Source organism: Pinus tabuliformis, chromosome Q (assembly GCF_031772625.1).
Source record: "Pinus tabuliformis cultivar Carrire ecotype Pingquan chromosome Q, CPIR1, whole genome shotgun sequence".
NCBI lineage: Eukaryota > Viridiplantae > Streptophyta > Pinopsida > Pinales > Pinaceae > Pinus > Pinus tabuliformis.
Genome location: NC_142296.1, coordinates 18,412,746 through 18,440,317, shown reverse-complemented (window position 1 = coordinate 18,440,317; position 27,572 = coordinate 18,412,746). Strand labels below are relative to the sequence as shown.

The 27,572-nt window shown below is 40.1% G+C and overlaps 1 protein-coding gene across 19 annotated transcripts; it reads right to left on the bottom strand.

Annotated features, from left to right (window-relative positions):
- Positions 1–871: 871 nt before the first annotated feature.
- Positions 872–27,176, bottom strand: MEE50 (ARM repeat superfamily protein). 19 transcript variants are annotated; one of them, XM_089383776.1, is made up of 7 exons: positions 25,691–27,176; positions 24,334–25,493; positions 22,885–23,712; positions 19,846–19,948; positions 15,687–15,793; positions 1,766–1,868; positions 872–1,525 (listed from the first exon to the last, which is right to left on the bottom strand). In XM_089383776.1, the coding sequence occupies exons 1-2, from the start codon at positions 26,388–26,390 to the stop codon at positions 24,418–24,420; spliced, it is 1,776 nt and encodes a 591-aa protein (XP_089239902.1). In that variant the 5' UTR covers positions 26,391–27,176; the 3' UTR covers positions 872–1,525; positions 1,766–1,868; positions 15,687–15,793; positions 19,846–19,948; positions 22,885–23,712; positions 24,334–24,417. The 19 variants fall into 19 exon arrangements, with proteins under 19 accessions (XP_089239902.1, XP_089239908.1, XP_089239896.1 ...); XM_089383782.1 differs by lacking the exon at positions 15,687–15,793 and having other exon boundaries at positions 872–1,868; positions 22,885–23,370; positions 23,610–23,723; XM_089383770.1 differs by having other exon boundaries at positions 872–1,868.
- Between the last annotated feature and the right edge of the window lie 396 nt (positions 27,177–27,572).

Below are 27,572 nucleotides of genomic sequence, written 5' to 3'. Positions count from 1 at the left end.
TATAGTAGTTTGTTAAATCAAGCTTTAGAAATCCTTGGAGAAGATTTTACAGATAACTCTGATTGTAATGCATATTTTTGAACTTGCTACGATTGTTAACAAATGCTTGAAGATTTCATCTTTCAACATCTTTGTAATGTCCCTTTTTCCGAACATTGGGAAAGGAGAGTCTCTAAGTAGCTTGGGTTACAAAATAAAATTAAATATGGCCTATGAGATAATTAATTAATTAAAAAGTGACTAAAGAATCTTTTTTATTATTATAAGTTACTGTAATAAAAGAAGAAGAAAACTGATGGTATTTACCCATGATATTCCAGTTGTCCAATTGTCCATTACTATTATAGGAGTTGTGCATGTGGTTGAGAAGGTAGAAACCCACAATTTTAAAAATTGTATATTGCAAGTTTGGCAAAATTGAATTCTGTTGTAAATTGCTAGTTTGGCAAAATATAATTCTGGAAGCCCGTTTTAACATTCGGTAAGAGAAGGAAAAGGCTCATTCTCAGAGGTAGAATTCTGAATACATGTGTGAATGCATGGGTAATGATAGAAATTTTTCCATGTGAACAATGTGGCTGAGATGGTAGAAACCCACGATTTTTGCATCTACTTGTCCAGACTCAGAACAATGACTGATAAGCCCGCTACCACCGTAAGAATTAAAACAGTGAGCTGTGCATGTGGCTGAGATGGTAGAAACCCACAATTTTAAATATCTTGACATATTTGCTGCAAACGATATATCTAATAGTTTAACAAAGACTCTATTTATGCAAAAGGATTTGTTCTAGTTGCAGTTGAATTTTGACAACATAGTCACATAGAAAGAGAGCATTAGCAGTAGAAGTTGTCAGCTCATTGGAGTAACTTGCAGGAATCAACACTCTCATTTAATTTGATAGGTGAGCTAGAAATTCAATTATCCAGTCTTTTTAAGTTGCAAATAATGAAAAACAAGAACAATAGTACTGGTAATAAAATGAGAGAGGAGAACCTGATTCCCCACCTAACGTTTATTGGATTAATAGTTTTGAATTTCAATTGGTACAGAGGACATTCTAGCCAGCCTAACAGCTCCCAAACTGCACGACCTTCAAGGGTTTGGACTCATCACTTGTCGCTACATATGGGATCCAAATGCTAGAAAATTTGTACGTCATCTACGAGCTGCTCACGTAGTAATGCTGACAAAGCCCAAGCCCAAGCTTTCTATGAAGCAATTCATGAAGTACACTTCCCATGTCTGTGGTGTGCCCTCCATTCAACTCAATTACTTCCTTTAAGCTCTGAAGAAATTGTTGCAGGCATATGTAATATAGTCGTGCCAAGCACAAATGCAATTGCATTGCATTCAAGATGCAGGAAGAGATTACAATAATGCTTGCTGAACATATGCCTGGGACACTTCAAAAACTGTCTGATTTCCAGTGCCTACTCCCGTGTCTGACCTGCCTTAGAAATGGCTGCCATGGATGCAGGCAGGGCTTGTTGCATGTGGAGGAAGAGGAGGGAACTGCTATATCTGGAAGGAAGACGAATAAGCAGTGATTGACAGAAGGTGATCCCAAGGAAGGGCCTATTGTTGCAATCTATGAAATACTTGATAAATTTTCCATAACTGAAGAAAAATGTAATTGCATCTGCATTCTAACCCATCCAGCAGAAAATGATGAGTGGACAAAGATGTTGATCATCTTTAATTTAAAACCTATCTGATAATTTGTAATCTCCAATACTTTACATGGTTGTAGTAATGACATACATATCATTTCCTGTTGCATAGGGAGGACTATGCAAAATTTGCAGAGTTCTGCTCACTCCTCGAAGCCCTTTGCCATATTAAGTGCTCAAGAGCCGCACTAAACCTGAGGAAAATCTGTGTCATTTGTTATTTCAAAATTCTAGGCAAGTAATATTTCCAGTTGAATGCATTTCATGATATAAAACATATCTAGTTCAGAGTGGTGAAGCCTGAAGGGTAGGGTGTGTTTTTTCAGTATATTCATTACAAGTTGAAAATGCACCATTAGTGGTTTATAGCTGATTCAAAAGTCGATTGGGTCAATCAATCCCACATGGGAAATGGGGAGAACCGGATCCTCTAATCAACATAGAGCAACAAGAATCCCGTTCAGTTCCTTAGGCTTGGAGAAGGCTCCTCTTCTTGCTATTCAGTTTACAGTTTCAATTTTGTTAAAATTGGCAACTAGGGCCAAACTCCATGTGGGACATTTTATTTATGGCAGCTGATATTTTTCTTGGATCCCTCTCATCGAGAAGTGTAGGATTGATCTAAAGATCATCTGATTCCGATAAGTATTCATGGAATTATGAATTTATTTGCGTTATAAGACAATTCGTCAAGGTCGGCCAACAACCAAATAAACCCCACATGTGCTCAACGTTTTAGTATAAATAGAGGGGGCCTTCAAGTCATTTCAACACACTTGGGATCTCTTCCTCTCTACTTGTCTTTGGGTTTTAGTAGGAGGAGAGATCCTAAGGAATAACGTTGCCCTGATCCAAAGGGCAGAAAGCCAAAACTGCCGGAAAAGCCGGAAATGCCGGAAAAGCTAGAACTGCCGGAAATGCCGGAAAAGCCGGAAAAGCTAGAACTGCCGGAAAAGCCGGAACTATCAAGACTGTCGGAACTGTCGGGAACAACCGGAACTGCCGGGAACAGCCGGAACTGCCGGAACTGCCGGGAACAGCCAGAGCATCTGTCTCCGAAGGAGAGCAACATGCAAGGGACAGCTAACTAACATTGGCACAGTTGTATGGTACTTAGCAGCAAATACACCAAGCATGCAATGTTACAGCTAGCATGCAAGGGAAGGACAACAAGCATGCTAGGGACAACAAGCGAGCAAGGTGCAACCAACACATAGGTCAGGATGGCAACATGGTGCAGTGATGGCACATAATGCAGTACAGTGATGGGTACAGTTATGATTAATGAAGCGTGATGAGATGCAGCATAGTGATGATGGGTGCAGCGCAGTGAGGTGCAGCATGAATACAAAATGCAACACGAGTCACCTTGGAAAATTAGTTGAAGCAGCATGTCTTCAACTGATCTCATGTATCATCTTCTTAGAGATGATCTATGCTCTTATCTAAATAAGTCAAAATGTTGACTTATGTTGTAAACGTACTATCTCTCTCTCTCTCTCTCTACTGAACTATTGAAGAACATATAAGAAGAATTGATCAAGGGTTTCCCCACATTGGGGTTTGTCCCTGGCTAGCACCACATCTTGTGTCCTCTTGTCTTGGCTTGTCTTCTCCGATTTATGTTTATGTTCTATCTGCAGTTTACTTTAACGCTGATGTGATTGCTAATCTGGAAAAGATATGGAGCTAACTGTGAAAATTGAAATAAATTTCTCTAAGCATAGAACATACCTAAAATTAACATGGTATCAGAGCTGAGGTGAAGACAATGCCCAAGCAAGAGTGAGAGAGCAATCACCGAAGACAGTTGGGAAAGGACAAAAGGATCAATGGATTCCTCATCCCTCTTTAAATTCACCAAGGGTGAAGTCGAAGCAGAGAATATTATCAAAATGGCGCAGCGGAATATGGCCTACCTAAAGATCACTTCATTGGAAGACTGGATCTCAGGGTGGAAGGAAAGGCAAATAACTAGTTCGGCCATTATGCAAAGGAGTGTCCGAATGGCAAGACACATCACTTGATGATGATAACAATCATTCCAGGGACATCTTCAATGATCAAAGGAATGACAGGTAATGCAGGTCATCCAGGAAATGGCCGGCTCTTCATAGAAAGCAAGGAACCCTAGGTATGAAGAATCAAATGTTGTTTCTGATAAGATAAAGAAGCATTATCTTGTATTGGCCCTCTCCTTCAGATTCTTTGGGAATCTGGCTTATAGATCGTAGTGCTTCAAGGCACTTCATCGAATGGATGGGTGCACTCTCTAATTTGGTAGATATGGAAACAATCGTGGGATTATACTTGGAGCCAATGCCACCTATCTCGGAAAGGGTGTAGGGAATGTTAAGTCTCAGTTGAATAAGGGTAACTCGATTCATTTACAGAATTTCTTTTATGTACCTGATCGCAAGAAGAACCTAGTGTCCATCTCGGAAATGGAAGTCAAAGGTTTCAGGGTGGCATTCATTGATGGAAAGGTACGTGCTAAAAAATAAATTTTTCAAAGATGCTTTTTCTCATGGGTTCAGGGTTGGCAATTTGTATCAAGTTGCAGGATGGTCCATTGGGGATCATGTCAATTGACATATCGCATCTATAACACCGGAGGTCTACCTATGGGGCCCTACCTGATGTGAGTCAAATGGTGATAGGGATGTCTGTATTCAAGTAGAGCATGAAGGTACATGTCTGAGATGTACCGAAGGAAAATCCTATAAGGGGACCATTCCCCTCATGCAGCAGGTCCACAGGTTTGGAACAACCCGAGGAGTTTGAGATTCATGATCGGAAATCTCATGTATACAGGTGGAAGAAAGCCCTCTATGGCTTGAAGCAAAACACCCTGGGCGTAGTATGAGATGATTGATAGCTGTCTGATGAAGCTGAGATTCACTAGGAGTGAAATCGATCCAAACCATTACCCGAAGGTTGTGGATGATAGACCTCTCATACCGGCACCTTATGAGGACGACCTATTTCTGACAAGTGCAGACCCTCTCATTTGCAGAAGTAAGAGGGAGTTGGATTCCGGATGTGGAATGATAAACTGCAAGCCTGTGACTACCTCGAGGATCTTAACTTTCAGAAGTTATATGGTAGTGATGTCGAACCAAATTTGGGAAATGCCTCTGAGTTTCATAAACTCATTCGCATTGATGTTCTTGGTGAACTTTCGTCTGGACATATGTTTTGCAATTAGCATGGTGAGCTCATATTTGGTTGAGCCTCACTGGATTGGTGCCAAGAATCTTCTGAGATATCTTCGGGGCACAATCTCTCATGGATTGAGATACACTGCCGAAAATATGAAATTGCATGATTATTCGAATGCTAACTGGGCAAGCAGTGTGGAGGATCACTAGAGAACTTCTCAACGCTGGTTCTCTTTGGATTTTGCTTTGATATCATGGATGAGCAGGAAGCAGAAGTCGGTTGCTATAAGCACCGCCGAGACCGAATACATAGCTACGAGTATGATCTCGTGTGAGGCTGCATGGTTGCAGAAGCTCTTAAGTGAGTTGTTTGTACACATGATGAATACCACTGTGATTCTCTGTGACAACCAGAGGGGGGATTCAATTATTGAGGAATCCTGTATTCGATGATTGCTCCAGCAGATAGACATCAGATACTGCCTTATCTACGATATGGTAAGTCGATGAGCAAGGAGGCTCCATCGCATTGAGACTGATGTACAGGTCGCAGACATTTTGTCAAAGCCCCGAGGAAAGGTCAAATCTGTGACTTTCCCGAACGACTTGGAGTCGTTGAGAGACCTTTTTATAAGGGTCCTGCATGTTGCATGCATTGAGCTCTGGGAGCTCTGGGGGCTTGGGGTACTCACTGGAGCAACATATGACCACAGGGCGACTCACCCTCCCCTGGTGGTGCACTATGAACAGGATGATTAGTTCTCCTATGGGCCGGGATGATTAGTTCTCCCGTGGCAATAGTGGAACAAGATGATTAGTTCTCTTGTGGGCCAGGATGATTTGTTCTCCGTGGCGATTGTGGAACAGGGTGATTAGTTCTCATGTGGGCCAGGATGATTAGTTCGCCTGTGGACAGGATGATTAGTTCTCCTGTCGAGGCATCCTACCCATGCAGTCTGGGACTCATGGGAAGTACCTCTCATCTGATCAATGAGCAGGGAAATGAGGATAGGGACCATAGTAGTACTATCGATGGACGCATCGTTGTATCTACTGTACTCCCTATGCTAGGATGACCTCCATTGATCTGGATTTAGTATGAGTGGTTTGAAACACTCTCTTGTGACATTGATATGGGATCAGTATGAGTGGTTTGAGACACTCTCTTGTGACATTGATCTGGGATCAATGAAACTAATCTGGGATCAGTATGAATGGTTTGAGACACTCTCTTGTGATATTGATCGGGGATCAATAAAACTGATTTCGGGTCAGTAAGAGTGGTGTGACACACTCACTTCAGATGAAACTGACTTCGAGTCAGTAGATAATGGTATGAGACATTCTCGATCAATTCTTCTTCTTCATGGTTTAGCAAAGCAGAGCTCAGCAGATGATAGCAGAGCAGAGCAGTGTAGGGCACTGATGGCAGAGATAGTACAGTCGGACATATGGATCAACGGATGGAGTTCTCCCTAGTTGAGAGGGAGTGTTAGAATTGGCAACTAGGGCCAAACTCCATGTGGGTCATCTTATTTATAGCAGCTGATATTTTTCTTGGATCCCTCTCATCAAGAAGTGTAGGATTGATCTAAAGATCAACCGGTTCCGATAAGTATTCATGGAGTTATGAATTTATTTGCGTTATAAGACAATTCGTCAAGGTCGGCCAACAACCAAATAAACCCCACATGTGCTCAACATTTTAGTATAAATAGAGGTGGCCTTCAAGTCATTTCAACACACTTGGGATCGCTTCCTCTCTCTACTTGTCTTTGGGTTTTAATAGGAGGAGAGATCCTAAGGAATAACGTTGCCCTGATCCAGAGGGCAGAAAGCCGGAACTGCCGAAAAAGCTGGAAATGCAGAAAAAGTTGGAACAGCCGGAAAAGCCGGAACTGCCGAAAAATTCGGAATTGTCGGGACTGTCAGAACTGCCGGGAACAACCGAAACTGCCGGGAACAGCCGGAACTGTCAGAACTGCCAAAACAGCCGAAGCATCTGTCTCCAAAGGAGAGCAACATGCAAGGGACAGCTAACTAACATTGGGACAGTTGTATGGTACTTAGCAGCAAATACACCAAGCATGCAATGTTATAGCTAGTATGCAAGGGAAGGACAACAAGCATGCTAGGGACAACAAGCAAGCAAGGTGCAGCCAACACATAGGTCAGGATGGCAACATGGTGCAGCAATGGCACATAATGTAGTACAGTGATGGGTACAATCGTGATTAATGAAGCATGATGAGATGCAGCATAGTGATGATGGGTGCAGCATGGTGCAGCGCGGTGAGGTGCAGCATGATGACAAAATGCAACACAACGATAAGTGAAGGAGTCACCTTGGAGAATTAGTTGAAGTAGCATGTCTTCAACTGATCTCATGTATCATCTTCTTAGAGATGATATATGCTCTTATCTAGATAAGTCAAAGTGTTGACTTCTATTGTAAACGTACTATCTCTCTCTCTCTCTCTACTGAACTATTGAAGAACATATAAGAAGAATTGATAAAGGGTTTCCCCACATTGGGGTTTGTCCCTAGCTAGTGCCACATCTTGTGTCCTCTTGTCTTGGCTTGTCTTCTGTGATTTATGTTTCTGTTCTATCTGTAGTTTACTTTAATGCTAATGTGATTACTAATCTGGAAAAGGTATGGAGCTAACTATGAAAATTGAAATAAATTGCTCTAAGCATAGAACATACCTAAAATTAACAAATTTCTATGCCTATCTGACCATTTCCAAATGACCAAAATTGTTTTCCAATTGTAATGCTTTTATAAATATGTGACATAAACTTGATGACATTTCTTTTAGATGGAAAGAAAAATCTGGTTTTGGTACATCTAGTGTAGATATAAACTGGAAATTGAAAAAATATGAAAATAAAATTAAAGAGATAGGGGTCTAGCTAATTACACAAAAAACTTTCTGTAATATTATAAGAATTATCAAGGGGCATATCTGAAAAACATAACAATTTATTATATTTGGCATTATGTACGAGAAACGCACCCATTGAACTTCCTCCAACTACGTTGTCAACTCCTCCAAGCTTCCATGCATCTGGCTAGTAGTAAAATAGAAACAATGGTCTAACTACGAAGCTATATTAACTAGCTTTGGCCTTCTTGTATTCTAATCAATTTCCACTTGCAACCCCATTTGTGCAATTGCAGGTGTATTTACAAAATTCTGGAGCTCCAACTCAGCTACTCCCTGTTGGTTCTCTCTATTCCCTTCTAACAAATTTCTCATTGCCCATAAGCCCCATTCTCTTAAGAAATGACTATTCTCATCCACTAAGCATTGTTGCAAAAGCAGAAATGTTAAAATTGACAACTAGGGCCAAACTCCATGTGGGTCATTTTATTTATGGCAACTGATATTTTCATGGATTCCTCTCATCGAGAAGTGTACGATTGATCTAAAGATCATCCAATTCCGACATGTATTCATGGAGATATGAATTTATTTGTGTTACTTGACAATTTGTCAAGGTCGGCGAGCAACCAAATTACCCTCACTTGACCTCAATGTTTTATTATAAATAGAAGAGGTCTTCAAGTCATTTTAACACACATCTCTTGTGATCTCTAGGAGAATACGCTGCCCTAGAGAAGATCTAGCCCTAGCGGTTTTATATGCAGTCAAGAGGAGGCTCTTCTAGCAGCAAGGAGAGGGTTTCTATATGCTATCAAAGGAAGCCCTAGATGTTGTTAAAGAGAAGTCTAAAACGCAGTCAATGAAGCATGCCCTAGCCGCAGTTCAGGTGAGAAATATACATTGTCATAAGAAGGCTAAAGGAGAGTTCTGGCCACAGTTGAACAGAGGCTCATAATCCGCATTTAAGGAGGGACTAAAACCGTAGTCTCAAGAGGCTTCTATCTAGCCCTAACCACAGTGAAGGAGGCCTATTCTCAGTTGAAGATACGCAACTCTAAGTGCCCTAACCGCAAGCCTGATCCACAACTATTGTAGAGCCCTCATCTGCAATCCAAACAAGGAGTCTTTAATGCTGTCATAGCTGGCCCTTATCCACTGTAAAGTGCAGCACTTATCCACAACAAGTGCAAGGTCACCTAGCCGCCGTCAAGGAAGTTTGAACGTTGTCCAAAAGTGACCTATTCACATCAAGTGAGGTTCTGTTCCATAGCTAGAAGAAGGCCCTAATAACACAGTCAACAGAGAGGCCTCAAGACGTTGTTAAGGAGCCCTAAACACAGCCAAAATCGTTGTAGTTGACAACGTTGTATCAAGGTCATGAATAGGCATGAATTCAAGATTTAACTAGGCCTGTTGGAAGAATCTATAAGCTAAAACTAGATGTTGTGCTAGGCTACAAGCCATAACAAGCAGCTAAGGTTCTTCTGAAGGAGCATTGCAGTGTATATTGACTTCAGAAGGCACGTGGATTAGGAGAGACTCTCCTAGGTGGACTGCTACCCTTGAAGGGCTGAGTTGTCTGACAGCGTGGAAGATTTCAGGACTTCTTCTTGTGCCCTATCTAGAATTGCAGGAGTAGGCAATCAAAAGTATATTGCAACAACATTGTTGATCAACCAAAAGGGATATGTTATTGTACTCTTCGTGAGTGTTTGAAGTCTGTCGGTGTTACATCCTAGAACAGTCATCATTATCATAATGATGGACTTACTGTTGTTGTCATACAATATCTGATTTGTGTATTTGTACTATCTCTCTCTTTGCTGAACTATTGAAGAATATAAGAAGAATTGATAAAAGGTTTCCCCACATTGGGGTTTGTCCCTGGCTGGTGCCACATCTTGTGTCCTCGTGTCTTGGCTTGTCTTCTGTTGTTTATGTTTATGTTTTATCTGCACTTTACTATCATGCTGATGTGATTGCTAATCTGAATATTGTCGTTGGGCTAATATGAAAAATTGAAGTAAATTTCTCTAAGCATAGAACATACCTAAAATTAACATGGTATCAGCGTTGAGGTGAAGACAAATCCCAAGCAAGAGTGAAAGAGAAATCACCGAACACAGTTGGACAAGGTCAAAGGCTCAATGGGTTCCTCATCCCACTTCCCCGCTGACGATAAGCTCCGTGAAAAGTCTGACTATCATGGATGGAAGATGTCTTTGGATCTGACATTGGAAGAGCAAGAAGTGTTGGATTATGTGAAGGGTAAAATCCCTGAGCCTCCATCAAATGCACCAGCTGCTACAAAGAACAAGTACACTAAGAGCAAATTCAAAGCGAAGAAGATTATCAGAGATTCCATTGACAAGCGCCCAGTGGCTTACATCTCCGATTTGAACACCTCCAAGGAGATCTATGACAGATTGGTAAGCATGTTTAAGGCTAGTGATGCAAATCAAATTTTGTTCCCCAAAAATAAGTTGAAGGATATTAAGAAGTGCAAGGATGAGGATATTCAATCCTACTTCTTAAGGATCACTGAGATCAAGAATGATCTTCTATCGATGGAGAAATCATATCTGATAGGCAACTTACCATCACTAACCTTGGAGGACTCCCTCCCGAGTGGTATATATTTAGAACCATTATTCTCAATAATGATCAAATTCCAGGGTTTGAAGAATTGATGTCAAGATGCATTCAAGAAGAAACCAGGATGGTGGAACAAGAAATGCCTTCTAATAGAGGCAACCCTACTGCTTTCTCCACTCATGCCAAAAGGAGAAATAATGCAGGATCTAAAGGTCATTTCAATGGAAAGTCCGGATCTAAGGGTGAAAGGAAAGGCAGATTCTTTGCTTGCAATAAGCTTGGCCACTATGCGAGGGAGTGTCCAAATAGAAGGGACACATCACGTGATGATGATTACAATCATTCCAAGGGCAACTTCAACAACAATGATCGAAGGAATGATAGGTTCAATGGCAAAGGAAAAAGGAATGCAGGACATCAAGGAAATGGTCGACCCTCCAGGAAAGTAAGAAACTCCAGGTATGAAGAATCAAATGTTGTTTCTGATAAGCAAAAGGAGTATTATCTTATATCGGCCCTCTCCACTACCTCTACTCTAGACACTTTGGAAAATTTGGGTTATTGATAGTGGTGCCTCAAGGCACTTCACCGGATACAAAGAAGCGCTCTCTAATCTGATAGAGAAGGAAACAAACTTGGAGATTATTCTAGGAGATGATGCCATCTATCCCGTAAAGGGTGTAGGGAATGTTACCCTTCAATTGAATGAGAGTAACACGTTTCTCTTGCAATAAGTTCTTTATGTAGTTGATCTCAAGAAGAACCTGGTGTCCATTTCGGCAATGGAAGACAAAGGTTACAAGGTGGCATTCATCGATGGAAAGGTACGTGTTTGGAAAAGGAATTTTCAAGATGCTTTTACTCTTGGGTTCAGGATTGGAAATTTGTATCAAGTTGCAGGAAGTCCATTGGGAACCATGACGGGTGACTCATCTCTTCAATGGCACTGGAGGTTTTCCCATCTTCATTGTAAGGCCCTACCCGATGTGAAACAGATGGTGACAGGGGTGCCTGAATTCAAAGAAGAGCATGAAGGTACATGTCCAAGATGTACTGAAGGAAAACTTACAAGGGGACCTTTCCCCTCATGTAATAGCAAGACCACATATGTGGATCAACCCGAGGGGTTTGAGATTCATGTTTGGGAATCTCATGTATGCAGGTTGAAGAAAGCTCTCTATGGCTTGAAGCAAGCACCCCAGGCTTGGTATGAGAGGATTGATAGCTATCTGATGAAGCTGAGATTCACTAGGAGTGAAGCCGATCCAAACCTTTGCTTGAAGGTTGTGAATGATAGACCTCTCACACTAGTAACCTGTGAAGACAACCTCTTTCTGGCAAGTACAGACACTCTCATTTGCAAAAGTAAGAGGGAGTTGGATTATAAATTTGGAATGGTGGACTGCAATCCCGTGACTACCCCGATGGAGCTTAACTTTAAGAAGTTATGCAGTAGTGTTGTCGGACCTGATTTGGGAAATGCCTCTGAGTTTCGTCAACTCATTATAGCATTGATGTTCTTGGTGAACTCTCGTCCAGATATATGTTTTGCAGTTAGCATGTTGAGCTCATATATGGTTGAGCCTCACTGGATTCGTGCCAAGAATCTTTTGAAATATCTTCAGGGCACAATCTCTCATGGAGTGAGATACACCGCCAGAAATGTGAGGCTGCATAGTTACTCTGATGCTAATTGGGCAAGCAGTGTGGAGAATCGTAAGAGCACTTCTGGGTGCCGATTTTCTTTGGATTCTACTTCAATATCCTGGATGAGCAGGAAGCAGAAGTCGGTTGCTTTATGCACCGCTGAGGCCGAATACATAGCTGCGAGTATGACCTCGTATGACATTGTCTAGTTGAAGAAGCTCTTCAGTGAGCTCTTTGGACACGTGCTGGATACCACCGTGATCTTCTGTGACAACTAGAGTGGGATTCGATTGTTGAGGAATCTCGTGTTCTATGATCACTCCAAGGATATAGACATCAGGTACCACTTTATCTGGGATATGGTACAATGAAGAGCAAGAAGGCTCCAACACATTGGGACTGATGTGCAGGTCGTCGATATTCAGACGAAGCCCCTGGGAAAGGTTAAATTCTTGACTTTCCGAGAAGGACTAGGAATCGTGGAGAGACCCTCTCCTGAGGGTCCTGTATGATATGGACATTGAGCTTTGTGAGTTCCAGGCGGCTTGGAGGTACTTCTTGGAGCGATGAGCAACCATAGGGTGAGTGGTCCAGCCTTTCCCCAGTGGTTTGCTATGTAGGCAAGATGAGTGGTTCATCCTTCTCCTACCGAGACAAAATCATAGGGTGAGTGGTTCAGCCTTCCCCTAGTGATTTGTTGTGTATAGGGTGAGTGGTTCAACCTTCCCCTGGGATACCCCTGGTGACATGTAGGCAAAATGAGTGGTTCATCCTTCTCCTGCTGAGACATCCTACCCATGCAGTCTGGGACTCATGGGAAGTACCTCTCATCTGGCCAATGAGCAGGGAAATGAGGATACCGATGGATGCATCGTGTACTATCATACTCCCTATGCTAGGATGATATTGATCTGGGATCAATTGGAACTGACTTCGGGTCAGTAAGAGTGGTATGAGACACTCTTTATTTGAACCTGATTTTGGATCAGTAAGAGTGGTATGAGGCACTCTATTTATATGGGACTGACTTCGGGTCAGTAGAGAATGGTATGATACATTCTCGATCACTTCTTCTTCTTCATAGTTCAACAGAGCAGAGCAGTGCAGGGCACTGCATTGATGGCAGAAACAGTACGGTCTAGCAGATGGATTAGCAAATGGAGTTCTCCCTAGTTGAGAGGGAATGTTAAAATTGGCAACTAAGGGCCAAACTCCATGTGGGTCATTTTACGATTGATCTAAAGATCATTCGATTTCGACATGTATTCATGGAGATATGAATTTATTTGTTTTACTTGACAATTTGTCAAGGTCGGCGAACAACCAAATTACCCCCACTTGTCCTCAACGCTTTATTATAAATAGAAGAGGTCTTCAAGTCATTTTGACACACATCTCTTGTGATCTCTCTCCACTTGTTTGGGTTTTGGTGGTAGGAGAGATCTATAGGAGAATACGCTGCCCTAGAGAAGATCTAGCCCTAGCTCTAGACGCAGTCAAAGAAGGCTCTACGCAGTCCTAGGAGGAGACACCTCTACGCAGTCAAGGAGGGTTTTATATGCAGTCAAGAGGAGGCTCTTCTAGCAGCAAGGAGAGGGCTTCTATATGCTGTCAAAGGAAGCCCTAGATGCTGTCAAAGAGAAGTCTAAAACGCAGTCAATGAAGCATGCCCTAGCCGCAGTTCAGGTGAGATCTATACGCTGTCATAAGGAGGCTGAAGAAGAGTTCTGGCCGCAGTTGAATAGAGGCTCATAATCCGCATTTAAGGAAGGACTAAAACCGCAGTCTCAAGAGGCTTCTATCTAGCCCTAACCGCAGTGAAGGAGGCCTATTCTCAGCTGAAGATATGCAACCCTAAGTGCCCTAACCACAGGCCTGATCCGCAGCTATTGTAGAGCCCTCATCCGCAGTCCAAACAAGGAGCCTTTAACGCTGTCATATCTGGCCCTTATCCGCTGTAAAGTGCAGCACTTATCCGCAACAAGTGCAAGGTCACCTAGCCGCAGTCAAGGAAGTTTGAACGCTGTCCAGAAGTGACCTATCCACAGCGAGGTTCTGTTCCATAGCTAGAAGAAGGCCCTAATAACACAGTCAACAGAGAGGCCTCAAGACGCTGTTAAGGAGCCCTAAACACAGCCAAAATCGTTGTAGGTGACAACGTTGTATCAAGGTCATGAATAGGCATGAATTCAAGATTTAACTAGGCCTGTTGGAAGAATCTATAAGCTACAGCTAGCTGCTTTGCTAGGCTACAAGCCATAGCAAGCAGCTAAGGTTGTTCTGAAGGAGCATTGCAGTATATATTGACTTCAGCAGGCAGCGTGGATTAGGAGAGACTCTCCTAGGTGGACTGCTACCCTTGAAGGGCTGAGTTGTCTGACAGCGTGGAAGATTTCAGGACTTCTTCTTGTGCCCTATCTAGAATTGCAGGAGCAGGCAATCAGAAGTATATTGCAGCAGCATTGTTGATCAACCAAAAGGGATATGCTACTGTACTCTTCGTGAGTGTTTGAAGTCTGTCGGTGCTACATCCTAGAACAGTCATCATTATCAGAATGATGGACTTACTGCTGTTGTCATACAATACCTGATTTGTGTATTTGTGCTATCTCTCTCTCTCTCTGCTGGACTATTGAAGAATATAAGAAGAATTGATCAAAGGTTTCCCCGCATTGGGGTTTGTCCCTCGCTGGTGTCACATCTTGTGTCCTCTTGTCTTAGCTTGTCTTCTGCTATTTATGTTTATGTTCTATCTGCACTTTACTATCACGCTGATGTGATTGCTAATCTGAATATTGTCGTTGGGCTAATATGAAAAATTAAGTAAATTGCTCTAAGCATAGAACATACCTAAAATTAACAAAAAACAAACCCCCGCCTTCTCAAACCTGATCTTGCACATGCTTCCTTCTAAAGGTGGCATTAGCAAGAACTGATACAATGTCTCGTCGATAACCCTTGTGAATTCCTCCGCTCCATTTCAGGAATTTGGTTGTAAAAAATTGCATAACTTTCTACGAATTTAATGTGTGCAATGATTTTCAAAGGGTGGATAGAAAAACACATATCATTCTGGCTGTTCTTGCATCCAGTATTAACTGAAATTTCAAGTGTGCATAATAGTCTGTTGAGCGGTTGTGTTCCTCTAGGCATACCCTATGCATTTAATGTGTGCAATGCTTTTCAAAGGATGGATAGAAAAACACATATCATTCTGGCTGTTCTTGCATCCAGTATTAACTGAAATTTCGAGTGTGCATAATAGTCTGTTGAGCGGTTGTGTTCCTCTAGGCATACCCTATGCAGCCAGTCCCCTATTATGAAGTTCAGAAAGATCACACCATGTTTGAATATATACATCCCTATATAAATTTTCCTGTTCAGCTTGAAATAAAGTAACTTCTCAAGCTGCTATCTTAAAATAAAACAAATTACTTGATTAGTTAAATCATAAATGTGAGATGATCGGAAAAGAACCATAGCCTAAAAGGGGTATGAATTTCATTTTATCGTCTCACTGAAAACTCTTTCCAAAGCAATGCTGGTGGGTAAATTTCTCAAAGAGTTGCATGAGATTTGGTTAATCCTCAATGAAATTGAGTGTTGATTATGATCCTGGAATGATTTAATATTACAAACAAGTTGGATTAGGATCGTGGAATCTCCTAACACTATGAGGTGATAGATTGCCTTCGAGATGGCTAAGTCAAGGCCTCACCATAGAGCTAGTGTTTTATCTTAGTTGTTTGATGACGTCCTGATCCCCCAAGCATATTGAATCTCCCTTTCTCCATCTGGGTGAAAGATAACCCCTCCTGCTCCAGCCTACCCATACATATATAACATGTTAATAATGTTAGTTTATGTTGTTTTCTAATATCTACAATGTAAAATAAATATAAATGCTAAAGTGAAATATAATACATAAGGAAATTTTATTTTATTTGTACTGAATAATGTTATTTATGTACAACATTTACAAGTTGTTTTACATGATTTCAGGTTAAGAAAATTGCACACGAAGTTAACGTGAGACCAAGACCAAAATAAGTCAAAGAAGAAACTCATCAAAACAAGATGCCACAATGGTAAAAAAATTCAAAATCATGAACAACGTGCGTGAAAATTACATTCATTGGAAAATTGTAAAAGGAAGTTGATCTAGTCAAATTGTTGAGACCATTCCAAGTCAACCAAGCCTTATGTAATGAAAACTCTATGGGAGAGGTGAAGTTATCATACGCTCAAATCGATGTAGAAAATGACTTAAGACCAAGCAATCAAGTAAAAAAAGTAATTCTTCTCAAAAAAATAATGTTTGGGCCTCTTCATTTTAGATAAAGTGTAGGAGATTTTTTCCCTGGCCAACAGGTAACTAAATTAATTAATTAATTGTTTTTACATTACTTCTACCCATAGTTTTTAAAACCGGAACCGATGACCAGACCGGTCCACCTAATGAACCGGTTTACCGACCGGAACCGGTCTAACCGGGACTCGTTTGGTCTAAACGAACCGGTTTTAAAAAAATACATTAAATAATTAATTTTTAATGAAACAAAACTATTTTTAAGATGTAAAACCATGATTCCAAGCCAACAGAGACAAAATATGCAAATTTTGCTCATTTATATACCATGTAAAGGTGAATATATCAAAATGGCACCGAGTGCAATACATATCATCGACAAAATAGCAAAATACATAAGAAATGAGGCTCTAAATGGCCTATAAAGTCCAAAAACAATGCTGCAAGCTATGAGGCCATTGGCCTACTACAAGTCTACAGTGTACACATGATCAATCATCAAGTTCATCACCACTACTAGACACAGGATCATCATTAGGAGCTACATAGACATCATCTGGTTCAGAGTTTGAGGATGCCTCAGCCTGATCTGCAACCTCAGTATCAATGCCACCAATGACAATAAAAGTGGACCTAATGGAAGCACGAGTTTGTCAACCTGCATGACTAGTGCCTTCCATTGGTTCTTTGCCTTTCCTTGATGCCGCTACTGATCCTAGTTCTGATGCCACCACATAATCTGCGTCATCCCCCGCTAAAGCCATGTCGATATCAAAATCAGCCTCAAACACAGGTTCTTCAGTCTCCTCCACCCATTCTGATGTTGGATCAATATCGTCCAACACAATGGGCTCTAGATCAGGAGTTTTGTTCATCATTTGGAGCTCCGATTGCATTTATTGTTTACCCCCAAACAATGTTCCACCAAGGTTCAGGGACGAGGGGGCGAGGGAGCGAGGGGGCGCGGGAGCGGCCTATGCAAAAGCTCCCTACCATTTTTTAGGAAACGTGGGGGAGCGTCAATGTCTTAAAAATTTATAAATATAAAATATAATTTATTAATTGAGTCCACTATGACAATTTGGGTTGAATTGAAAAGCTGCAAAGCATGATCATTGATATGAATTCCTGGAGCAAGAAAGCAATGAATTTGAAAATTTACACAATCCTTCTTAGAAGAAAACTTAAACAAAGAGAGAACTGTCTTTCTTAGAAGAAAACTTAAACATAGAGAGAACTCAGAACTATAGTGGATTATGTATAATGATTTTGAGAAACTGGACTTCTAAGTTCTTGACATATTAGTTAGGCAGGTCGTAGATTTTCAACTGATAATATTAATATATGAATAGCCTATTTGGCAATGCTTCCATAGGACTAGCCCATAGGTCTGATATACCTTCACAATTCTGTTTTAGATACTGCTAACCTAGAGAAAAAGTCTAAAAGAAATCATTTTTGGAACTTGGACTAAACGGAACTTGGATGCTTTTTCCACAGGTAAGGACCATAGGCCTAATATAGTAATAGGTTGACTGTCTATTGTTTATTCAGTTCCCAGGTAACCATTGTGACAACCATAACCTTGTGCCATAGATTTTTCCATCGGCAATCTCATGCAAAAAATGATAGACACATAAGTGGAAGTTACTTTCTTCTTTTCATGTTGTTAGACTGCTTAGTTAGTTTCTATTTTACAGATCTTGCTGGTTTCTTTCTTTGAGCGAATGTTTATTTTGAACCCTTTAAGTTCTCATGGGATCAAAATTAGATGTCAAGGCAGAATTTTGAGAAATCATATAGGACAGTAGTTGGGTCGCTGGTGGAATATTAACATTCTGTATTTTAATCAGGTCTTATTATATCAACAATATTATATTTCAGTCAGATCTCATCAACAAAATGCATGGTAGTCAAGGAGGTAGTCTTTTAAGTTTTTACAAGTCGGATTTTTCACCCATACTTGTGGTTAATTGGTTCCTGGAAACAAAATAGTCAGATCCACTTTTCAGAACATGTGACAATAGGCTCTTTTCCTAAACCTACTATCACCATGAACGGGGAGAGCCCATATTGAACCGATTCAAGGTCTTGGATTTCCTAGCTTGCACTTTCAACAAATTGTATTAATTCACTGAATTTTTTTAGGTAATTTACCTTTTGTATACAATTCCTAATACAATCAATAATGATATAGGCACTGTTTATTAAAATCCGAATAGTGAAATCCAACGCTATGAGTGGAGCGCTCAATGAACTTGCAAAGGCTGTGAGTGTGTTGTTCATGGTTCAAGGTGCCGTTTTTATAACATGAAACAACAATTTTCCAAAACCCTAAATGTTAATTAACTCTTAATTAAAGATTAAGTTCAACATTTAGTTAATTAAAATGGTTTTTAATGCATTAAAGGTGTGCCACGTCCCCCCTCGTCCCCCCACACCCCCCCACGTCCCCCCACGCCCCCTCACGTCCCCCTTTTGGAAACGCCCCCTCAGGGAAGGGAAACGTTTCCCTGGCACGTCCCCCCGAGTTTCCTCCATTTTGGGAGCGTGGGGAAACGTCCCCTACTCGTCCCCAAGTCCCCGAAGCGCGAGGGTGCAAGGAAACTAAACCCCTAGGGGAGGGGGCGAGTCCCCGTGGAACACTGCCCCCAAACCATGAAATCCTAAAAACCATTAAGTCTGCTGAATTTTAAGTGAAATCTAAAATTCTAGTTTCTCCATATGAAATCCAATGAGGTCGAAACCACTCTCAAACATCCTGAGTCATTTCATGGTAATGTTAAAAATTTAAGTATCATTTTACTTTAAGAATTTAACATTACCATTAATTGCCAACATTGTTAGGGTTGAAACACCCTTAGTTTCCCCACAAAACCCTTGAAACACAGTCAAAAATATGCTTTTTTTAACTTTATGGTGGGTGTGCCTAAAACCAACCGGTTTTCACCGGTTAGGGCAAAAAAATGGAGAAATAGGCATTCAAACCGGGTTTTTTGGCCGGTTTAGACCGTCGGGCTTGCTAACCGGCCGGTTAGACCAGTAACCGGTTTTTAAAAACGGTCTTTAAAACTATGCTTCCACCCTACTTTTGAATATTCTTAAACAAAATCTAGAGTAAAAGATGGTTACAAGCAATGTTTTTCTTTATGCATCTCATGGAGTATTTGAAATGAAAATGTATTTAGATGGATTCGTTCCAGTAATTTATTCTATAGATGAATCCCAATGGACAATACAAAAGACAAAGGCGCTGCAGAAGGGTCTAGACTTCAAGAAAAGCCTCGGAGGATGCTTCAGAACATAGAGACAACCCTAGCTAAATTACAACCTCACAAATTAAAAATGAAACTATATTTACTCTAACAATTAGAGACATGAATTATAATAATGGAAAGTAGAAATATATATAATAGTGAAGCTATAATTCCATAGCTTCAAAACGAAATTCTACATGTAAAGAAAAAATACATTAGAGTTCTGGAAAGTGAATAAAAAAATTAAAATGGAGAGCATGCACTAAGAATTTGAATGTCAACCATATACAAATCATATTGACAAGTGTTACCTGTACCACTTCATGCTTAGCGTTGACTTTGAAATTCAAAATCCACACCTTTGCAAACAAGCCTCTTGCCTTAGATATGACTATGACTAAGTAGATGCAAAATCTGAAAATGGTAAGAAGACTATTGAATCATTAATAGAGAAGGAAAGAGAACTCTTGAATCTTTAAATAGACAGGAATCATTGTGTTATGACCATCTGTTAAAAAACATGGGGGCCATTTTATCGAAATTAACCCCAATACCATGAAATAGGGGCAAATGAAAGAAGAAATTTTATTTTACAGCAAATGGGGAGGGCGAAATAGTTATATTAAATACAAATTCTTGCAAAATGGAAGGTTGCAGCTCCTAATTTTGGGGATAAATTATTTCCCCCCTCTCCCTTTAAATAAGGTTAGGCTAACCTGCATGCCTGTTTTTTTCATAAAATAAATTTAGGGGGATTGATAATAATGCACTATAAAAATATTCACCCTTTAAATTTTCAATGAATACGCTGACATGACCATACAACCATATGTAGTCATTGAGCCATTCCAAAAGTGGGTTGGACCCATTGCTCCAACATCAAATAAATGGAGTTATTTTTTATTTTTTACTGAGTATTTAACAAAATGGGTAGATGTTGAATCTCTTTTCCACTATTGAAAATGTAATTGTTGAATTTCCAATTGATAATATGTTTACCCATTTTGTTGTGCCAAGAGAAATTGTGACAGATCAAGGAATGTGGTTCACATCAAAATTGGTGGAAACCTTCACTGGAATATGCAATATCAATTACCAAAATTTTTCCTCGAACCATCCACAAGCCCGTGGAAGAATGGAGTCAATCAACAAGGTCTTTAAAAAATCATGACCAAAACAATATAGTGGCATCATAAGGATTGTGAATATCTGCTTATTGAAAAACGATTTGGCCTACAAAACCACATGGAAAACACTTTGGGCCTACGAAACCACATGGAGGGACACAATTTGATTTACACCATATGAGATGGTGTATGAAAAACAAGTTCTTCTTTTGATAGAGTTCCAGGTCAATACCTATAGGGCTGCAAATCGATTGGTTGTGAAACTGTTAGAAGCCCACCAATAAAGAATATTTTGATTGAATGAGTTGGGTGAGATTCACTAGGAAACCATTCTAAACCCCACTCTCATCCAGCACCAAAGGAGTAAGTGGCATGATAAGTTCATTAAAAAAAATCAATTCAATCCAACTAGGCTCTTCTTTTCTATTCAAGATTAAAGTAGTCTAAAAAAAATCCATTAAATGATGGTTATGACATTAGGAAAATGATCATGTTTTATAATGGTTTAGTCATAATTAAAACTATTAATGGGGCAACAACTTATTTTTTGTAAAATGGACATAGATTAAAAGTGTTTCAAAATCTTCTTAACCGAGAAGAATTTACTCAGCTTGTCTTACAACAACCCGAGATATAGATAGTAGGAGTTTCAGATAATTTTTGCATTTCCAGCAAGGTACACCATGGATGTGCTGAAGAAGTTCAAGATGATGAATTGCAAATCAACTCAACTCCATTTGCAATAGGAACAAAACTCAATAAAGTAGATATGGGATCGAACATAGATCCAACACTATACAAGGGATTGGTTGGTAGCCTCATGTATCTCACTACCATTATAATAGACAATATGTATGTTGTTAGTTTGATTTCCAAGTTCGTGGAGCCTCCAAAAGACTCTCATTGACAAGTTGGCAAAATAATTCCGAGATATATTACAAGAGCAACAAGATATGGTATATTATACTCCAGCACTAGTAATGATATTTGGTTGGATATACTGACAATGATTTTGTAGGTAGCATGGATGATAGGAAGAATACTTCAAGATATGTTTTCCATCTTGGTTCAGGTGTGATTTCAGGGACATCCAAAAAACATCTTATCGTGATAATCCCATCAGCTAAAACAATGTAGCAACAACAACAATAGTCTGTCAAATAGTTTGGTTACGTAGAGTATTGGGTAAACTACAAGAAGAACAGAGGGAGCAACTCTAGTTTATTATAACAGTAGCTTAATGGTAGATCTGTCAAAAAACCATGTCCTTCATCAGAAAAGAAGCATATTGATACGAGGTATCATTTCATTAGAGAGCTTGTAAACAATGGACAAATCTACTTTGAATCTTGTAAATTAAAAAACCAATTGGCAGACATATTTACAAAACCATTGGCAAAAGATGTCTTTGAGTTTTATAGACAACATTTAGATGTTGTAAACTTAGCTGAGAGTTAGACCAACAAATGATCATGCCATTATTGTAAGCTCATAGAGGTACTGTCAAATTGTTAGTTAATGGCCGTAATTAAAAGGGGGTGTTAAACATAATTACTCTTGCTCTAACTCTAGCTATAACGGGGAGTGTTAGCTTTCTGCTTCTGTCATTCCTTCCAACGAGCGATGAGAAAGAGAGAAATCAAATGAATAAGTTCTTCCAGGGAGGGATGAAAATAGTAGACCAAAAACCTTTAGATTGTCAAATGGTGTGTGACCATTGAATTAGCATAATTGTGATTTGTTGCCCATGGAATCGATGGTTGACTGATAAGCCCGATACCACCATAAGAATTAAAACAGTGAGCTGTGCATGTGGCTGAGATGGTAGAAACCCACAATTTTAAATATCTTGACATATTTGCTGCAAACGAGATATCTAATAGTCTAACAGAGAATCTATTTATGCAGAAGGTTTTGTTCTAGTTGTAGTTGAATTTTGACAACATAATCACATAGAAAGAGAGCAGTAGCAGTAGCAATTGTCAGCTCATTGGAGTAACTTGCAGGAATCAACACTCTCATTGAATTTGATAGGTGAGCTAGAAATTTAGTTATCTAGTCTTTTTAAGTTGCCCATAATGAAAAACAAGAACAAGAGTACTGGTAATAAAATGAGAGAGGAGAAACTGATTCCTCACCCAACGTTTATTGGATTAGTAATTTTGAATTTCAATTGGTACAGAGGACATTCTAGCCAGCCTAACAGCTCCCAAACTGCATTACCTTCAAGGGTTTGGACTCATCACTTGTCGCTACATATGGGATCCAAATGCTAGAAAATTTGTACATCATCTACGAGCTGCTGACGTAGTAATGCTGACAAAGGCCAAGCCCAAGCTTTCTATGAAGCAATTCATGAAGTACACTTCCCATGTCTATGGTGTGCCCTCCATTCAACTGCAATTACTTCCTTTAAGCTCTGAAGAAATTGCTGCAGACATATGCAATATAGTTGTGCCAAGCACAAATGCAATTGCATTGCATTCAAGACGCAGGAAGAGATTACAATGATGCTTGCTGAATGCAATTGCATTGCATTCAAGACGCAGGAAGAGATTACAATGATGCTTGCTGAACGTATGCCTGGGACACTTCAAAAACTGTCTGATTTCCAGTGCCTACTCCCGTGTCTGACCTGCCTTAGAAATGGCTGCCATGGATGCAGGCAGGGCTTGTTGCATGTGGAGGAAGAGGAGGGAACTGATTGATCTGGAAGGAAGACGAATAAGCAATGATTGACAGTGGGTGATCCCAAGGAAGGGCCTATTGCTGCCAATCTATGAAATACTATAAATTTTCCATAACTGAAGAAAAATGTAATTGCATCTGCATTCCAACCCATCCAGCAGAAAATGATGAGTGGACAAAGATGTTGATCATCTTTAATTTAAAACCTATCTGATAATTTGTAATCTCCAATACTTTACATGGTTGTAGTAATGACATACATATCATTTCCTGTTGCATAGGGAGGACTATGCAAAATTTGCAGAGTTCTGCTCGCTCCTCGAAGCCCTTTGCCTTATTAAGTGCTCAAGTGCCGCACTAAACCTGAGGAAAATCTGTGTCATTTGTTATTTCAAAATTCTGGGCAAGTAATATTTCCAGTTGAATGCATTTCATGATATAAAACATATCTAGTTCAGAGTGGTGAAGCCTGAAAGGTAGGGTTTGTTTTTTCAGTATATTCATTACATTTTGAAAATGCACCGTTAGTGGTTTACAGCTGATTCAAAAGTCGATTGGGTCAATCAATCCCACATGGGAAACAGGGAGAACCAGATCCTCTAATCGACATAGAGCATCGAGAATCCCATTCAGTTCCTTAGGCTTGGAGAAGGTTCCTCTTCTTGCTATTCAGTTTACAGTTTCAATTTCTATGTCTATCTGACCATTTCCAAATGACCAAAATTGTTTTCCAACTGTAATGCATTTATAAATATGTGATGTAAACTTGATGACATTTCTTTGAGATGGAAAGAAAAATCTGGTTTTGGTACATCCAGTGTAGATATAAACTGGAAATTGAAAAAAAGATGAAAATAAAATTGAAGAGATAGGAGTCTAGCTAATTACACAAAAAACTTTCTGTAATATTATGAGAATTATCAAGGGGCATATCTGAAAAAAATAGCAATTTATTATATTTGGCATTATGTATGAAAAACGCACCCGTTGAAATTCCTCCAACTACGTTGTCAGCTCCTCCAAGCTTCCATGCATCTGGCTAGTAGTAAAACAGAAACAATGGTCCAACTACGAAGCTATATTAACTAGCTTTGGCCTTCTTGTATTCTGATCAATTTCCACTCGCAACCCCATTTGTGCAATTGCAGGTGTATTTACAGAATTCTGGAGCTCCAACTCAGCTACTTCCCGCTGGTTCTCTCTATTCCCTTCTAACAAATTTCTCATTGCCCATAAGCCCCATTCTCTTAAGAAAGGACTATTCTCGTCCACTACACATTGTTGCAAAAGCAGAAATAAACCCCCGCCTTCTCGAACCTGATCTTGCACATGCTTCCTTCTAAAGGTGGCATTAGCAAGAACTGATACAATGTCTCGTCGATAGCCCTTGTAAGGGTACATCTTCCCTGTCTGATGAACATATGATGTTTCTCCTCCAAATCCATTATCGGACAAAGATGGATCACCGTGAATACCTGGTACAGCATCTACATTATCCTTAGAGATGTTACCTGCTTTTACTTCTGATTGACCGGTATCTTCTTGATTAGGATTTGGACTTCCAAGGTTATTCTGCACTGTGGCTTTCTTCACAGCTTCTGGGGGACCAAGCTCACGGAGCAAATGTATCAGTAATTGAACAAGGTCAGATGAAATCAATGAATCCACAACAGATAAGCTTCTAGTCTCTTGAGTTTGGATTGTAGTATCAAAGGACTCAAGCATGTCAATGGACGGAGAATCTTCCCAAGCACAGAGATCCCTAAGAATATTTAATGAATATCCCAAGATATCGATAGCAGGGAATCCAGTTGGAAGAGTTGGAGGTGTTGCAGATCTGGTACCAATGCTTCTCTCAGCTTTCCTTAAAAGCTCAACAAGAAATGTTACGAACTCCCGCAAAACAGGTTTGCATTCCCTCAAGTTCATGAATGACGAAATGTCTTCCATTTGCTGAATCAGACAAGTGGCAACCACACGCAATAGATAGGCCTGTTCTGGAGTGAAAGTGTCTCCATCATCTCTGACTTCGTATACTGAAAGAAGTTCCCGTGATCTTAAACTCGAAAACAGATGCGCAAAGTACGGTTCAACAAAGCAAATCTTTATGACGAGGAGTTCCAACCAATCTCCTTCGATGCCAACTAGTAAAAGACGCATACCCAAAAAATTCAGTAAGATAAATCATGCCTCGCTGTCCTCACAACAAAACAATAAACTGGAGAGAAACCTTGAATTTAATTAGGAAAATACCCAAAAATTCAGAGATAAATAATCCCTCGCTGTCCTAACAACAAAACAGTAAACTGGAGAGAAACCTTGAATTTAATTAGGAAGTTACCTGTTTGTGATGTCCGCAAAAGGCCTGCGAATATTGGTGACCCAGAATTGCCACACAATTCCTTCAAACGCCCCCGATTGTCCTTGCAGCATGTGTAGATAATCATACATAAGGGCTCATGTATTTTGGGGTTCTGAATGTGGGCGAACCCGGAAAAAATACTAGGGAAGAATGTTTGCCATATAGCCGATTGATGCTCGTCTCCAGCCAGGGAAACATTACCCAAAAGCTGTAAAATCATCCGGCAAACATCTATAATGTAGGCAGAAAAGTTCGCCTCGATTTGGGTAAACCCCAGATTCAAGGGAAGTATTGCATTGACTAAACTGACTGTGATTTCCAGTCCTCTGTCATGAATAAACGAGTTTTGATTACTGATTTCTCCAGCGCAGAGGTTCCTTAAGATCTTCAGAACCGTACATATGAGCTTGTACTTGTTTTCTTCTTCGAGAATATTGTGGTCACCCAGGGACGGGGACGAGAAATAATTGAGCAGAGACGAGAGTGCCCCGAGCTCACCTAATTTTTTCCTGCCGTCGTCTGAGCGGGAATAGGAAACGAGAAATTCCAACACACTGTTAAAATCCGTGGGTTGTGCAGCGCCAATAGAGTAAGCAAGCTCCATCACAATCCTTTCATGGGCATCCATTCCGCTCCCCATTTCGTGGGGCATGACACGCAAGTGAACAACTGCAGGCATGTAACCAGTATTCAGAATTGTGGCAAGAAGGGCAGCAGCTTTAAATTTAGCCTAGTCTGGTCAGGAATCGAATGAACCCCATACAAATATTGAATTTTGAAGTAGCTTCGAAATAACCCTCACGGCCACGGCCAGCTTAGAAGCAATATATCAGGCAATTTATCGCTGCCCCCTGCTTAAGCAGGCTGCTCCTGCTCCCTGTGCTCGCTGCTCGATACTCCTGTTGCATAAAAGCATAAAAACTCCTGCTCTCACGCTCTTCTCTTCACTGTTCACTGCTGACCACGCTGCTCTCTCACTGCTCACCACGCTGCTCACACTGCTATCCACGCTGAATAAACAAGTATATCAGAAAATCTGCCCTAATCCTGAAAGCTGTATTCCTTCTGAAAACTGTCTTCCTTCTGAAATTACCAGCCACATAAACACCTAAGTTCACATGGTCCGAAGGGCAACAATTCGAATTTAGACCATTTCAATCTACTTCAGAAGCCGGAACAAAGCAGCTACCCCTTCGTTTTCTGAAAATCAAAAGAGCATATTCGATAGATCTCGATTGGCGGTCACCTCTGGTGCTTAAGGCTGAAAGATGCCTGCATCACATAGATCTTTCCTTCCCATTAACAATAACTGTGGGGCACAGCGATAAATGCAGCATTTTTTTACTTCGCATTAAGGATAGATCTACACTGAAATAAAACTAGCAATTGTCCCAAAAGGTACAAAGAGAGGCAGCCATAAATGCAGCATTTTTTTCCTTTGCATTAACGATACATCTACACTGAAATAAAACTAGCAATTGTCCCAAAAGGTACAAAGAGAGGCCGATAGACTTATGAAGTTGGAATTGTTGAATTTTTATAAAAGGTCGGGCCACCTTCTGGGCTACTATTGATATTGTACAGCGTATTAAATCTGAAATAGAGTAAAAGATATAGGAGACAGAACAGACTGGGAATGTAAGTCTTTTACACTGGAAGCAAAAAAAAGAATAGAGTAGCATGTAAACTCAGAAGAACATAAAGAAAACGACAAGAATTTCTGATTCAACATGTGTTTATTGGGGTCCAAATTCATTCACATGTATTTAAAAATGTTGACATGCTTGAAACAAAAAAGAAGAGAATTTGAGAATTTCATGTAAATGTATTTTAATTTAAAAACAATCAAATAACCCCTCTA

What these genes read in the sequence shown, in the direction of transcription:
- MEE50 (XM_089383780.1), bottom strand. Translation starts at nt 26,390, where the DNA reads ATGCCTGCAGTTGTTCACTTGCGTGTCATGCCCCACGAAATGGGGAGC. An exon ending in TTTGCGGACATCACAAACAG is followed by an intron (nt 25,494 to 25,690) that starts GTAACTTCCTAA and finishes GTCTTTTACTAG; the next exon opens with TTGGCATCGAAGGAGATTGG.